At 34.8% G+C, this 14013-nt stretch overlaps 1 protein-coding gene across 3 annotated transcripts in view; it reads right to left on the bottom strand.

The window, feature by feature from the left end:
• Positions 1 to 14013, bottom strand: part of TBC1D23 (TBC1 domain family member 23) — a 54459-nt gene that overhangs the window by 20983 nt on the left and 19463 nt on the right. For all 3 annotated transcript variants that reach the window (XM_027867514.1, XM_027867518.1, XM_027867526.1), the window contains exons 4-11: positions 13659 to 13863; positions 10761 to 10884; positions 8621 to 8745; positions 8477 to 8523; positions 7152 to 7255; positions 4852 to 4974; positions 3688 to 3780; positions 2630 to 2800 (exon numbers count right to left, since the gene is read on the bottom strand). In XM_027867514.1, coding sequence (XP_027723315.1) covers positions 2630 to 2800; positions 3688 to 3780; positions 4852 to 4974; positions 7152 to 7255; positions 8477 to 8523; positions 8621 to 8745; positions 10761 to 10884; positions 13659 to 13863 — 992 coding nt within the window. The remainder of the gene's footprint in view (positions 1 to 2629; positions 2801 to 3687; positions 3781 to 4851; positions 4975 to 7151; positions 7256 to 8476; positions 8524 to 8620; positions 8746 to 10760; positions 10885 to 13658; positions 13864 to 14013) is intronic.

The following is a 14013-nucleotide window of genomic DNA, read 5'->3' as shown; positions in this document are numbered from 1 at the left end:
TATTGCACAATTTCCAAAATGCAATTTAGCAGACTAAGTTTAGTCTGCTTTCTCTTCCTCTTATTTAATTCTCAACCAAACTTACTGTCAATCTGCAGTGACTATTCAACATAATAAAATAAACTCAATGGATTATTCTTCAAAATGCATGCCATAGTCTGAATAATAGAATTCTTCATTCATTTAGTTTTTCTCTGTAATGTTGTTAGTCCAATATCTTTAGAAAGGTCATTGACCTCATTGAAAAGTAACTCTGGATTTTGATGCAATAAACACGACATCAACCATACACACACACACACACACACACACATTTGCCAAAGTGGCTTGCAACTATCATGGAGGGGAGACACACACACAAGCGCGCGCACACACACACACACACACACACGCACGCACATACGCCAAAGGGGTTTGCAACTCTCATGGAAGATATCCTCCACAGAGCACAAAAAGGAACGTGGTTTCCAGTAAATGCTGAGTTCATCCAGATGTAGTTGTTTATGCTTGACATTGTGTGTGTGTGTGTGTGTGTGTGTGCATAGTTTCCTATATATACATTCTAGAAATAGCTTCCTTCCCCACTACCAATTCCATTTGTTTTCTCAGTTCTCACCCCTTCTGACAATTCTGACGCATGAGACAATGCTCTTCTCTCTCTGTTTTACGTTCTCTTCTAACACTGTCTTCTCCTGTCTAAACGCTCCACAGCCTCCTCCATGTTTTATCACGCTCTTTCCACTCCTCTTTTCTGCAGTCCTCGGCCTTCTTCTCTTGTCTCTACACCCTTTCCCCGTGGCCCTCATACATTATCATAATTTCAATGACAATTTAAAAACATGTATCTATAGAGAGTGTTCTCTCTCTGAGCTCCGGTCCTTTACTTCTACCTATCTGCTGTATAACTCCAACAAGCTATGCTAGCAGCGCGTCACATCCACCACGTCCAAAACTGATTTGCCCTCATTACCAATTCTGTTATTTCTCTCACTGGTAGTACATTTCCCAGCAACTTAGGCTTGGAGCTTCAGAGTTTTCCTTGACTCTTCCCTCTCCTCTCAATCTTCACATCCACTGAGGTGCCAAGTCTCAATGAATTTTAACCTTGTAAAATATTTCACATCTGTCCTCTCCTCACCACTAACAATGGCACCATACAGTTCAGGCCCTTCTCAACTCTCACTCAGACTCCTGTAGATAGTCTTCTGACTTATCTCGCTGCTACCAGATCTCCCCTCTCCATTACATCCTGCAAGCAGAAGACAACTTGATCTTCACAATGTACTCTTTTATTCAAGAACCCTCAGGGTTGCTCTACTGTCTACAGGAAAAAAAACAAACATTTTAGTTTTATATTTGAGACCCTCCACTGTCTGTTTCCACACAACCTTTCTGCGATTATTTCACAGCACTCTACTCCACACACATGACATTCAAATCGAATGAGATCACTAGTTGCTTTTGTACTTTGTCCACATATTCACCAAGACCATTCCCTAAATCTGGAATGCTTTCTCTTCACATCTCCTTTTGCCAAAATCTCTTTTCTTTAAGGCCCAGCTCAGGTGCTTTCATGAAGAATTCTATCCATGAGAGCCTCAGTGGAAAGGTATCCTTTCTTTCTAAATTTTTCTTTGGCTCTCTTATTTGTTCTTATCACATTCTACCTAATGTCATACTTATTTGTCTAAATCCAGTTAGAAGGAGAGCTAGTAGTGGGTGGGAACTGTGTGACTGTATAAGATTTGCTTTATCTAGATTTGTTTTCCTATTATCTCCTGAATTAGATTGTAAACTCCTGGAGGGCAGGAATTGTCATAGGCCTCTTTTTGTATTCCCAGCTTTGCATAGTGTCTGGATGCACTTAATAATGTTTATTATAAGCCTTTAAATGTTTATTGATTGCTAGATAGGACAGACTAGGTACTTAAGTGTTTTTCTTAAATTAAAAAAAAAAGTCTTCTAATTAATACCAGGAATTGAAATCTAATTAATACCAGGAAATGAAAAAAATGAGACGGCTTGTGCAACAGTATACCTCTTACCTCCCTAATTCAAAACCATACAAACGTTGATATCAAAGTTCTAGTTATCAAAAATCTAGTTATCAAAATTTCATTTGGTGCTTATGAAGTCAAATTTTCCAGCTAAATAAATGATGAGAGGACAATTTTTTGGGAATGCAGAGAAGAGCACAAACCATGCCACAAAATTCATAGGTCATCTGATTAATTTCAACCCACAATTTATTAAGCACCATGGACACATGATTAAGCCCTGAAGATAGAAAGCAAAAACAAAACTAGCCAGCTTCCAAAGTAGCACAATTAAACGCGAGATTTAGAGACGGAAGGGACCTTAGAGATCATCTGGTCCAACTTCTCATCTTGCTGATACAAAAAAGAGACCTATGACAATATTTAAATATAATGAAAAAGTGTCAAATCTCAAAAATATATAACCAATTTCACAATGACAATACTATAATGGAAATATTCCAAACTTTATCTATCATAATCAGAAAATGCCTAACAGGCCTGTTTATTTTTTTTACAGCATTAACTTTTTATTTTAGATCAATGGTCAAGAGAAAACACTTGCTCAGCTACAGTCATTTACACAAACATACCTGTAAAAAGTGTGCAAGGACCATGTTCATATACATGTCTTCTTCTTCCCTGCCACTTCCCATGAAACAGAGGTGCTCCCCTCCCGCAACTGAACCAGACTCAATAGATTGCTTCTGGGCTTCTAGCAAATATTTTACTGACTGTGCAAATTCTGATGGATTCTGAAGCATCTGAAGGGGAAAAAAAAGATAAATCTGGCCAACCTGATTTTTCATACTTCTTTCAAAAAATTTAGATCTATTTTATTATCACACAATGTTAGCATTTAAAGTCAGCAGGAAAAGGAAAGAAATAAAAGTCTTCATTTAATTTAAGAAATCCAATCTCTTAATCAGTTCTGATACAGACCAATAAATGTCAATGAAAGACATGAAGATGAATGGCAGCATATGGAAGGATATTATGAACATGTAAAGGCAGGCATAATAGCTACTACATAACAAAAGCAAAACATTTCTTTAGAAAATCCAGAGTTGACTACTGTAGGATTTCAGATAATAGCCAAAGATAGCCCAACTAAAAAGCATCATATTGGGGCAGCTAGGTGGCACAGTAGATAGAGCACTGGTCCTGAAGTCAGGAAGAGCTGAGTTCAAACCCGGCCTCAGACCAAACACTTGACACTTACTAGCTGTGTGACCTTGGGCAAGTCACTTAACCCCAATTGCCTAAAAATAAAAAAAAATTAAAAAAAAAAGCATCATATTTGTACTTTCTGAATGTGTGCTAACAACCAACCAAGTTCAAAACTGTAATTAAATATTTCTCAGTTACTATTTGAAATGAGTACTCATACTTAGATAGTTTAAAACTAACATTTTCAGAATTTCTTAATCAATTATATGAACTTTCCCCTAAGAGCATGTAATCTCTTCTAGTTGAAATAATGTGGTGGTACTTAATGACAACTTATGCTGCATTTCTAGAAATGCAGCAATAATTTAAAAATAATAATGAGGCTACATAGTCATTAACAATATGTCCTTACTTATGCACTATAAGGGAAAAAACAGTATTGTTCCTTACTTTGCTTATTTAAATCAGAGCTTATACTAACCAAATCTGAATCTAAGTGAAAAGCTGTTGATAAATGCCCGGCATTGTACTGTTCCGCAGGCCTGCAATCCACCACAAAGAATCGAACTCCTTCCTATGAGGAAAACAACATCTGGAATGTTAGAATTCTCAAAATTAAAAATTTCCACTGTGAGAGGCTCACATTCAGTGAACATTTGCAACTGATCAAAGCAAGATGGACTGATATGATGTGCTAATAAAAAACTGAATTGAGTATTATGAATACAATAGATTCAACCAAGGAAATACTTGAGATATCCCAAATAATTCTGAGATTTAACAACAAAAATGTCTTACGATGAATTTTTTTTATAATTTAAAAGCTTTAAAGATAAGGCAGTAATTGCCTACAGTACACTAGACATTAAGCAGAACATAAAATTTATTTCCCAAATGTGGAAAGAAAATCTTCTGAATTGACAATCTAAAATGAAGTTTGTGCAATGAATTATTTAATCTGGACTTAATGTCTTTAATTCTTACAAGAGAAAAATCAGATACTGGTACTCACTTTAATCCCAAACTACCAGTCGTGGTATTAAGAGGCAGCGTGGTGCAGTGGAATGAGAGCTGGATTTGGAGTCAGAGGACCAGGGTTCGAATCTTGGCTCTGCCATTTACTACCTGTGTAACCTTGGACAAGTCACTTGACCTTTCTGGGTCTTAGTTTCCTCATCTGTAAAATGAGGGGGTTGGACTAGATGGTCTCTAAGGTCCTTTCCAGTCCTAAACCTATGATCCTAAAATCCTTTGGGGGAAGGAAGGAACATTGTAGCATAGCAGTTTTCCATTCCCCTCCCCAACACTTTTTTCTGATTCCCTGAAAGAGCTTCTAACATGGCAAGACAGTGCTTATATTTGAAACACATGATTGACAAGGGCTGCTTTCTGGGGTTTTCACACTGATGAAAACAAGTTAAGAACTAGTGAATATTTTTCTCACAATTTTCCCTTCTTAGCACATATAGTCTTAAACTACAGTATAAAATTAGCTGAACCCTGGATCACAAATTAATACTAAATATCATATTTAATCTTTGATCTATAATATTAAACTTTTGAAGAAAGTTAGTGGCCAAAATTCCTTACATTTAAAAGGGTCATTTTTTTAGGGGGGGAAAATGTATTTCTTTTATTTACTGACCCCTTGCTGTTGATTTGCTTGAAGAATCTCTGATACTGAAATGGCCAGACAGAGAGCCTGACTTAGATCTGTGTCGTCATCCTTAATTCCCAGCAAAGGACTGCCAAATAAACTATGATTGTCCTGATTGGTAAGAGAGAAGTATTTTTTTAATTAGAAAGAAAAATCAAAGTCAGAGCTTTGTCCCTTTCCTAGAGACTTCTGAATAAACCAAAATCAAAAGACTTGATAAACTGTGTTCAGTGTTTTTTAAAACTCATTTTATGGAGCCTCAATGCACAAATCAACAAGAATATACAAAGCTTATACCTCACAACCACACAGCGCTCACAACTGCAAAGCCTAAACAAACAGCATACTATGTAAGATATGGAGTTCAACTGGTTTGCCTGGTAATGGTAAAATCAAAGCTGTTCTGCCAGAAATACCTCACAATCCAAAAAACAGATGCAAAGAGATAGTGTTACATACCTCTTTTCCTTTATGTTCTTCCTAAAGAAAAACTAAAACACCACAGCCCTTCAAGCAGGTTAGAATTCAAAATTCTTTAAAATTGATAAAACTTAAAACCACTTAATTTTTACTTCTACTATCACCAAAAATAAAATAGTGAAATGACTGCTTTATATTCCTCATAGGTTTCGGAAAATCAAAAAGAAGTATAAATTAGTTATATAAAATAACTAATATAATGATACTCTATTCTAACTCATAAATATGACATTCATCTAAAGCAGAGGTTCTTGCCTTGGGGTGTGGTAACTTGTTTTTTAATTTCATTTCAATATTATTGATTTCCTTTGTGATCCTTTGTATTTTATTTTACTTACTTAAATATATCATTCTGAGAACAGGTACATAGGCTTGTCCAGGCTGTCAAAGGGATCCACAACACAAAAAAGATTAAGTACTCTTGACCTAAAGTATTTAACCAACTATTCTGAAGGGTAGAAGGTGACATTAGGTTGTGGAGAGAAAAAAGGAAATAACCTTCCATAAAATTCTCCATAACCCAAAACAACTATGAAGCATACTTAAGGAACAAGGTATTTCATAATAAGTTTGTTTTTTGTTTTTCAGATTAAAAATATCCTTCAAACACAAAAATGCACTTTTATTATCAATATTTTAATGTTTTTAGGTGATAAAATTTTTATCTCACAGTTGTTTTTAAAATCATAAAGATAATATGTACTTCACATAAAAGCAGTAGCACAGCACTAATACAGTAGCAATGATTCATTTTAGAAAATGAATATGAATATACTTTCCCTCTCAAAGAAATTGCACCTGGTTGCAACCTTTGGGATTAGATTGCCTAGGTACGACTTACTATATTGATTAAGAGGTACTATATATTTCTCTGCTTTCTTAAAGGTAACAATAACTTAACCATTTCTTAAGAACTCCAGGCCATCATTATAAATGTCAGTCACTGTGCTGTGCTCTGACACAGAGGTGTCAAACTCGCAGTCCTCACTAGAACCATATTAAAATGTAATTGAGAAATGTTTAACAAAAAATGTAATACAACATAGATATTATTAATTTAAGTCAATATGCCTCGCCAGGGCTCCCTTTCTAAGAGTTTGACACCACTGCTCTAACGCTCTAACTCGCTGAGGTCCTTCTTTTCTCTTAGCAGCTAATGAGTGTAGCTTCTGCTCTCTACTCCCTCACTGTTATCTACTATTTTTCAGTGTTTCAGCTTCAAACAGATACATAACATACTTGCTACGTTTAATCTGCTATCTTGAGATTATATAAATTCTATTTCACACACAATTCTAAGCCTCACCTCCCACCCTAAGCTCCCTGAGTTTGTAATAGTTATGCTGCTAAAAGACCTTTTTCTCTTAAACTTACCTGTAGATTAATAACTATGTTCTGGACAGCTGAGGCTGCCAAAAAGCTGACCTTTGAATAAGATATTTTTCTCTCTCGTTCAACACATTTTTTTAAATCAAGTAGGCAATAGTTTGTGAAGTTATCACCAACTGATTTCCTCACAACCTGAAATAACTGCAGCATTCAAAAGCAAAGGTCAGGCAGAGCAAAGTGATGATGGATTACTGGTACTTGTCTACCTCCTGTCTTTTCCTTTGTTCTTCCACTCAGGAATACATACACATACATGCAAACACACACACACACACACACACAATCACATAACTTAGAAAATTCAAAAAGGGCAGGAAAAAAAATCTGGGGCATTATGAAAACTAAAGGAAATAAAAGACAAAATGAAGCAATTTGCACAGTGGAATGTTGTATGTATTCATTAACCTCTTGCTTAATACCTTTCTAAATGAAGCTGGAGTTTTACTGTAATAATATTGTGCCAGAGAAAAGAGATCTTCAATATCTTCTATATTCAAACTGGATGGAGTATTTTCCAAGAATTCTAAAATACATGAAGACCAAGAACACAACAGCATTTTAAAACTGTGCATTAAAGAATAAGACTTTGACTGTTGCAAGCTCTCAAGTAGAAATGTTTTAGGGAGTTTATAATACTTAATACTGTGAAAATAGTATTAATATTAATTACATGAATTATTTTTTCAATCAACTGCCCATTTGGGAGGCATGCTGAATTTCACTGAAGAGTTGATACTCATAATAAAGAAAGTAATTTTTGGTTATTTAATAATGCTTTTGTTACTTGGGTCTATTAATCTTCAAATGTCACACCCATTATATTTCATGGTTTCATGATTTGTAGGGAAAGGCTTTTCTTTTCTTCTCAATTACATGTAAAAATTTTTAACATTCATTTTTAAAAAATTTTGAGTTCCAAATTCTTTCCTCCTGTCCCTCTCTCTCCCCTCCTTGAGAAGGCAAGCAATTTGCTATAGATTATACATGTACAGTCATGCAAAACATATTCCCACATTTGCAAAAGAAAACAGACCAAAAAAACCCAAGAAAAATAAAAAAGTTAAAAAAAAAGTATGCTTTGATTTGCACTCAGACTCTATCAGTTCCTTCTGTGGAGGTAGATAACATTTTTCATCCTAAGCCTTTGGAATCGTCTTGAATCATTGTATTGCTGAGAATAATTTAGTCATTCTCAGTTGATCATCATACAATATTGCTGTTACTGTGTACAATGTTCTCCTGGTTCTGCTTAGTACATTTTGCATCAGTTCATATAATAAGTCTTCCCAGGATTTTTCTGAAACCACCCTACTCATCATTTCTTACAGAACAATAGTAACCCAATCACATACCAAAACATGTTCAGCCATTCCCCAAGTAATGGGTTTTCCCTCAATTTCCAGTTCTTTGCCTCCACAAAAAGAGCAGCTATAAATATTTTTGTACATATACATCCTTTTCCTTCTTCTTTGATCTCTTTGGAATACAAACTTAGTAGTGGTATTACTGGGTCAAAGGATATGCACAGTTTTATAGCCCTTTGGCATAGTTTCAAATTTCTCTCCAGAACAGTGGATCAGTTCACAACATGGGAAGGCAAAAAACTAGTAATCTGGGATTCTGTTCACGGAATCAATGAATGCTAGTATTGACTCCACCTAGTCCAAATCTCTAATTTTACAGGTTAGAAAAATAAGAAAATGAAATGGCCAGCATTTGTTTTCCTACATAAAATGATACTTACGAATAATTTCTTCTTTATTGTCAGATTCTTGTGCTAAAATAACATCTCTGTAACAGAGAAAAGGGATACAAATTACCAGTCAAAGTTAAACAAATGGTAATCAGGGAAAAAGAAAATGAAAAATGTAGCCATTTTTATACTCACTTTGTATTGACAAGGATTATTAACATTAAAAAATAAATAAAGAATGGATCTGCTTGCTGTAGGTATCCATCCCATATTGCCTGGGTCACTTCAATTGAACAGAAACATGAAAAAAGGCTTCCAAGCTGTAGTCAGGAAATATAGCAAGAGAAGCAAATATTAGAAATAACTAGAAGTAGAAACTTAAAACTGGTTCTGAAAGACTAATTAAGATGCCAATAAGAAATGTATAAATCACATGGAATAAAATCACCTACACTTAATATTTAGTGAATATAGTAAAATGAGTTTCAGAAATAAGAGCTGATCTTTAGAGAGTACAAAAATGATGCCAAAAAGTTAAATTTGATAGCATCATTGTAAAATGAATAGCATGACCACTTATGTTTACATATTTATCCATTGTAAAAAAACTTCACAGACTGAATCAGAGTAAATCTTTTTCTATTAGTTTTCACACATTTAAACAGAACACAAAAATACACCAACTTAAAGAGTTTTGTTTTTTAGAGTTAAATTGGGCTCTGGTGGTATCACTTCAGTGATAACTTAAGAATTCTCAATTTTTAATGAAAAGTCCATTGCCTACCCCCTAAACCTTATCTGTTTAATTCTAAACATTTAAAAAAAATTAAAATATGCTTTCTAGTAGGACTTCATTCTTTTTAGAAGTTTTCTTTTTTAAAAGTACTATAACAAATAGACATTAAAGACATGTGGTCAATGCCTTCCTAGGTTGCTTTTTTTGTCAGCGGAAAATGGGAACGAAAATAGTGGCAGAATTTTGCTATTTTCAAACCTAGCCCGCACAGATCCTGTTTTTGTCATTATTATACCCTCAATACTAAGCTATCAAATTTTAATTTAACAAGTGCTCTACCAATGAGCACTAAACCTACGAGGACTGAATCTTCCTGTTACCATGTCAAAAAGTTAGTGTTCTGGTGGTAGAAAGTCTCCATTATGCAAACAGAATAATCTAATAATATATTAAGATGGTTCAAAAGGTTCAGTTCACCTTTTTTTTTAAAGTGGAATGCAAGTGAGAATGGCTAGAGTTATATTGCTTTGCATTCCCCTATTTGGCTTATTATGATAAATAATCAAATGATTAAAAAAATAAACTTCAAAAAAGCTATTACTCTTTTATTTTTAATGTTTTCATTTTAAAGCAAGATGGTAAGTGGAAAACCAAAGAGAATATTTAGTTTAACACTTCTAAGATCAATACTAGTTAATATCTACACATTTATTTTATGTCATTAAAATTAAGAAAGCATTAGAGAAAGTCATCAGAAATGCCAAAAACATTGATGTACTTTCATCACTCAATTGTGGGCCTAACCTGGTCCTGCACACTTGCAAAAAAAAATCCAACCACAGTATGACACATATAGAGCACAGGTCATTATGAATAAGATTTTAAGAGAAAAAAAATATATATATATATATACATACACATATATATATGCACACATATATTTGTGTGGGTACACATATATATGGACTACAGAAATGTCACAACACACAGTCTTCAAGATCAGGATGCTAATGAATGCTAAATTCTTGCTAATATAAAGATATTAACAAATAGAAGTCTCTAAAGAAAAGTTAGGGAAACAGGTCTGCTTCATTAATGTTTTCTTTCAATGTCCAACTATCATTTTAGTTTAGGGGACTGAAGCATGAAAATAAGGTTGAAAATTTCAATTGTGCATTTTAAGAGTTAACACTGAAAAATAAACCTCATATTCAAAATCTCTGAAAAAGATGATTAAATATAAAACATGAAGACAAAGAGAAGCAGAGGTATTTAACTACTTTAAGTCCCTGAAGTCAGTTTCCTAATAGATGAAATACTGACCTCAAATGTTTTCATACATGACATCAACTACTTTATTAGACACTGAAAAACCTTTTAATAAGTCCCATTTACAAATAACAAATATGTTAAACTTCATACCAAAATATTCTGGAAAAAGTAGAGTAACAAAAGTTATTCTGGAACACCAATAATTCTAACCCATTAGTATAAGTAGTACTGTTCTATAATTTAATACTTTTCTTCCTTAAATAATTATATTATATATTTATAGATAAATCTATTTTTCATTAAGTGTCCCTACTTTCACTTTATTACCCAGTTGAGTGCATAGGAGTCTGGAGTCATCTTCTTTGTATCAAGAAAGGAACACAGTTCAGGTTCATGATACTGGATAAGCAATCGAAAGAGATGAAATGGTCTCCCCTTCAGAAAACAGTCCCTAGAAAGCAAGAGAGGCAAAGTTTTCATTAAGTGCACTGCACTGATACTGCATGAGTTATTAAAACAGTGACCCTTTCCTGCTGTCTTCTTCTAACTCAAGGGAGCTAAAAATCTTATAAGAAGTGAAAAGTTCCAAGATTATGAGTATGGCAAACCAGCATTACCAAGTGTGACAATATATCCAGAAACACAAGGTTGACTCTGGTTCTGGGGCCAAGTATCAAGACTAAGGAAGTCTCAGATCTATAGTAAGTCACTCATTGTGGGGGTCTGGATAAGTTTTAACCTAGAGGAGAAGCCTGGGATAGGAGGTAATAGGACCTCTTATGTTCAAATCAGCTTGGAGAGGTTGCGGGGAGGAGTGGAGAATCTGAAAGATGCTGGTTTGGCAGTTCCTCAGCACAAGTAGGGAGACAGTTAGGATTATTCTTATCCATTCACTTAAGAGAGTGCCCTCAGTCTTCAAGGCTGACACAATAGATCTATAGATCTAATGGTCATAAAGCAGTATGTATATCATAAGTTTTCCTTGTTATCAACCTGGTTTCTAAGTGGAACCGGCAGCCTGGGAAGCTCTGAAATTGGCCAGAACTGTTTAGAGGCAGATCAGGTAGTACCAGGAAGAAACCACATCAAAAGTGGAATATGCTAAAACCAAGACTAGTACTTTCTTGCTCCATGATAGACCAATGTGTAACTCAGGAATTCTGGAATCTCCTTGATATGAAAGAGGGTTGTTAACAAAAATAAAATGAGATGACAGATATAAAAGTACTGCTTAAAGTAAAAAGTATTGCATAAATTCAAGATAACTTTATTATTATTTCTTCTATTACTAAAGAAGATTCACTGAAATGTCTCATTTGCTGTCAAATTTCATTATGGATATAAGTTCCTTCCATATTTCCTCTCACCAAGTTAGGCAAGCTACAGCATTCAAGCCCTTCTGGCCCATTCAAGGAGCAATTCCTCCCTCCCAAAGGACTTTTAACTATCCATAGACCCATAACTATGTCAAGTCACCAAATATTTATTAAGCACTTACTATGTGCCAGACTCTGCTAGGCCACCACCACCATTTCAGTTACTGAAACCAACCCAAAATCAGAAGAACAGAATTTTCCCCAAATCTCTCCGTATCCAGGTATACTTAGTTGAAAGATAAATCCTTTCCAAATATTAATAAATTCTTCTATAAGGATTTATTAGAAGGCATCACTGTATTTATAATAACTCATCATTTACCAACACAGTACCTCATTTCATTAACTGACAAAAATTAACAAACGCATAGAAGTGTAAAATCCTCAAACAGGTTGCAGTAAAATACTTTGCCACATTAAAAGTCATCATTATAAATTAAGTCATCTCTTCCCAGTTTAACTGCTTAGCATGTTACTAAAGAAGCCAGAGTCAACTTCCATACAGGCCAACAACTTTACTCCATTGAATAGAACTCGAGAACAATGATAATTCTAGCCAACTGTCTAATATATGAATGTTAATGGTCACCAGGGGCCTAAATAAAAATGCATATAGATGGATCTGCAACTATCTATCACTAATGGAACAAGTTAAAAGCATATATCCTACTGACTAGATAAATAGAGGCATTTTCTTCTTCCTTTTTTTGGGGGGGGGCGCTAGGCAATGGGGTTAAGTGACTTGCCCGGGGCCACATAGTTAAGTGTCAAGTGTCTGAGGCTAGATCTCAACTCAGGTCCTCCTGACTCCAGGGCTAGTGCTCTATCCACTGCATCACCTAGCTGCTCTGAGGCATTTTCATAAACAAAAGATATAAACATAAATTTTCATAAACCAAAGTACTAAGATTCAAAAAAAATCAATCTAAGAAATGCTTCAGCTCAGAATGTTCCTAGTCCCACTTTAGGGAAGTAAAAACAGTGATGACTGCAGTGATCAGCAATGGGGGACAGTGCTACTAAAGCTATTAAGATAAAAGAATAGGTCCCAGGGCAGCTAGGTGGTACAGTGGATAGAGCACTGGCCCTGGATTCAGGAGGACCTGAGTTCAAACCCAGCCTCAGACATATAACACTGTGTGTCTTTGTGTGACTCTGGGCAAGTCACTTAACCCCAATTGTCTCACCAAAAAAAAAAAAAAAAAGAAAAAAAAGGTCCTTAGTTGGGAGGAGGGGGGGAGAAACACCTTCAAACACCTGTGCTTACATTTAGGCATTTGTAGTATACGCAATTAAGTATTATTTTCATTTCTCCCATGAGAATTTCAAGTTCTCATCTGTGAAATAAATATGGCATTTACATTTGAAAAAACTGTCCATCTTGATGAAACAATGCCAATTCTGGGAAAGTTTTCATCATTAAAAAGTAAATAGGGGGCAGCTAGGTGGCGCAGTGGATAGAGCACTGGCTCTGAAGTCAGGAGGACGTGAGTTCAAATCTGGCCTCAGACCAAACATTTGACACGTACTAGCTGTGTGACCTTGGACAAGTCACTTAACCCCAAATGCCTTAAAAAAAAAAAAGTAAATAATCTGTAACTTCACATGAAATTGGATATAGCTACTGACCAAAAGAATTCTTTTAAAAGCCTAAATGCTTGCACTTTTATCTTACAACATTCTAAGGGAAACATGTAAGTTTATGGCAAAGCAGTACTAGAATTTTAAACTTTTAGCTAACATTCCAAAAATTTGTGAAATAATTCAGAGTTGAAAAAAGGTTTTTATTTAAGTGGTAGATAATAATTTTTTTGCTTAGTTAAGAAAAATAATGCACACATTTTTTTACCTGGGAATATACTTATTCATGATAGCATAAAAGCAGTTGTATAAATCGCTGCGTGTAAGATGAAGATTCACCAGCGGCTTAAGCAAATGAATCCAGCCGAGGGATGTGCTGTATTTGACATTCCGTGATTTGCAATAAAATGTAATTACAGATTCAACATTCAAGAGTAATGCATCAGTCTTTTCTTCTGGCACTGAAAGCTGATCTAGAAAATAAATGTCAAAACAATTGGTAAGTTAGCATTATAAAGTCAAAGGTATCAAAACTACTTGGTAATAGTTAAAAAACAGATAAGCAAGCAAGTGGCACAGACTGGATAAACAAAACTTCTAGGTAAATCAACAAAGTAGCCCAC

This window comes from Vombatus ursinus, unplaced genomic scaffold (assembly GCF_900497805.2).
Source record: "Vombatus ursinus unplaced genomic scaffold, bare-nosed wombat genome assembly UNPS02001419.1, whole genome shotgun sequence".
In the NCBI taxonomy this organism is placed as follows: domain Eukaryota; kingdom Metazoa; phylum Chordata; class Mammalia; order Diprotodontia; family Vombatidae; genus Vombatus; species Vombatus ursinus.
Note: the sequence above shows the minus strand (reverse complement) of the source record. Positions and strands in the feature narration are given on the sequence as shown.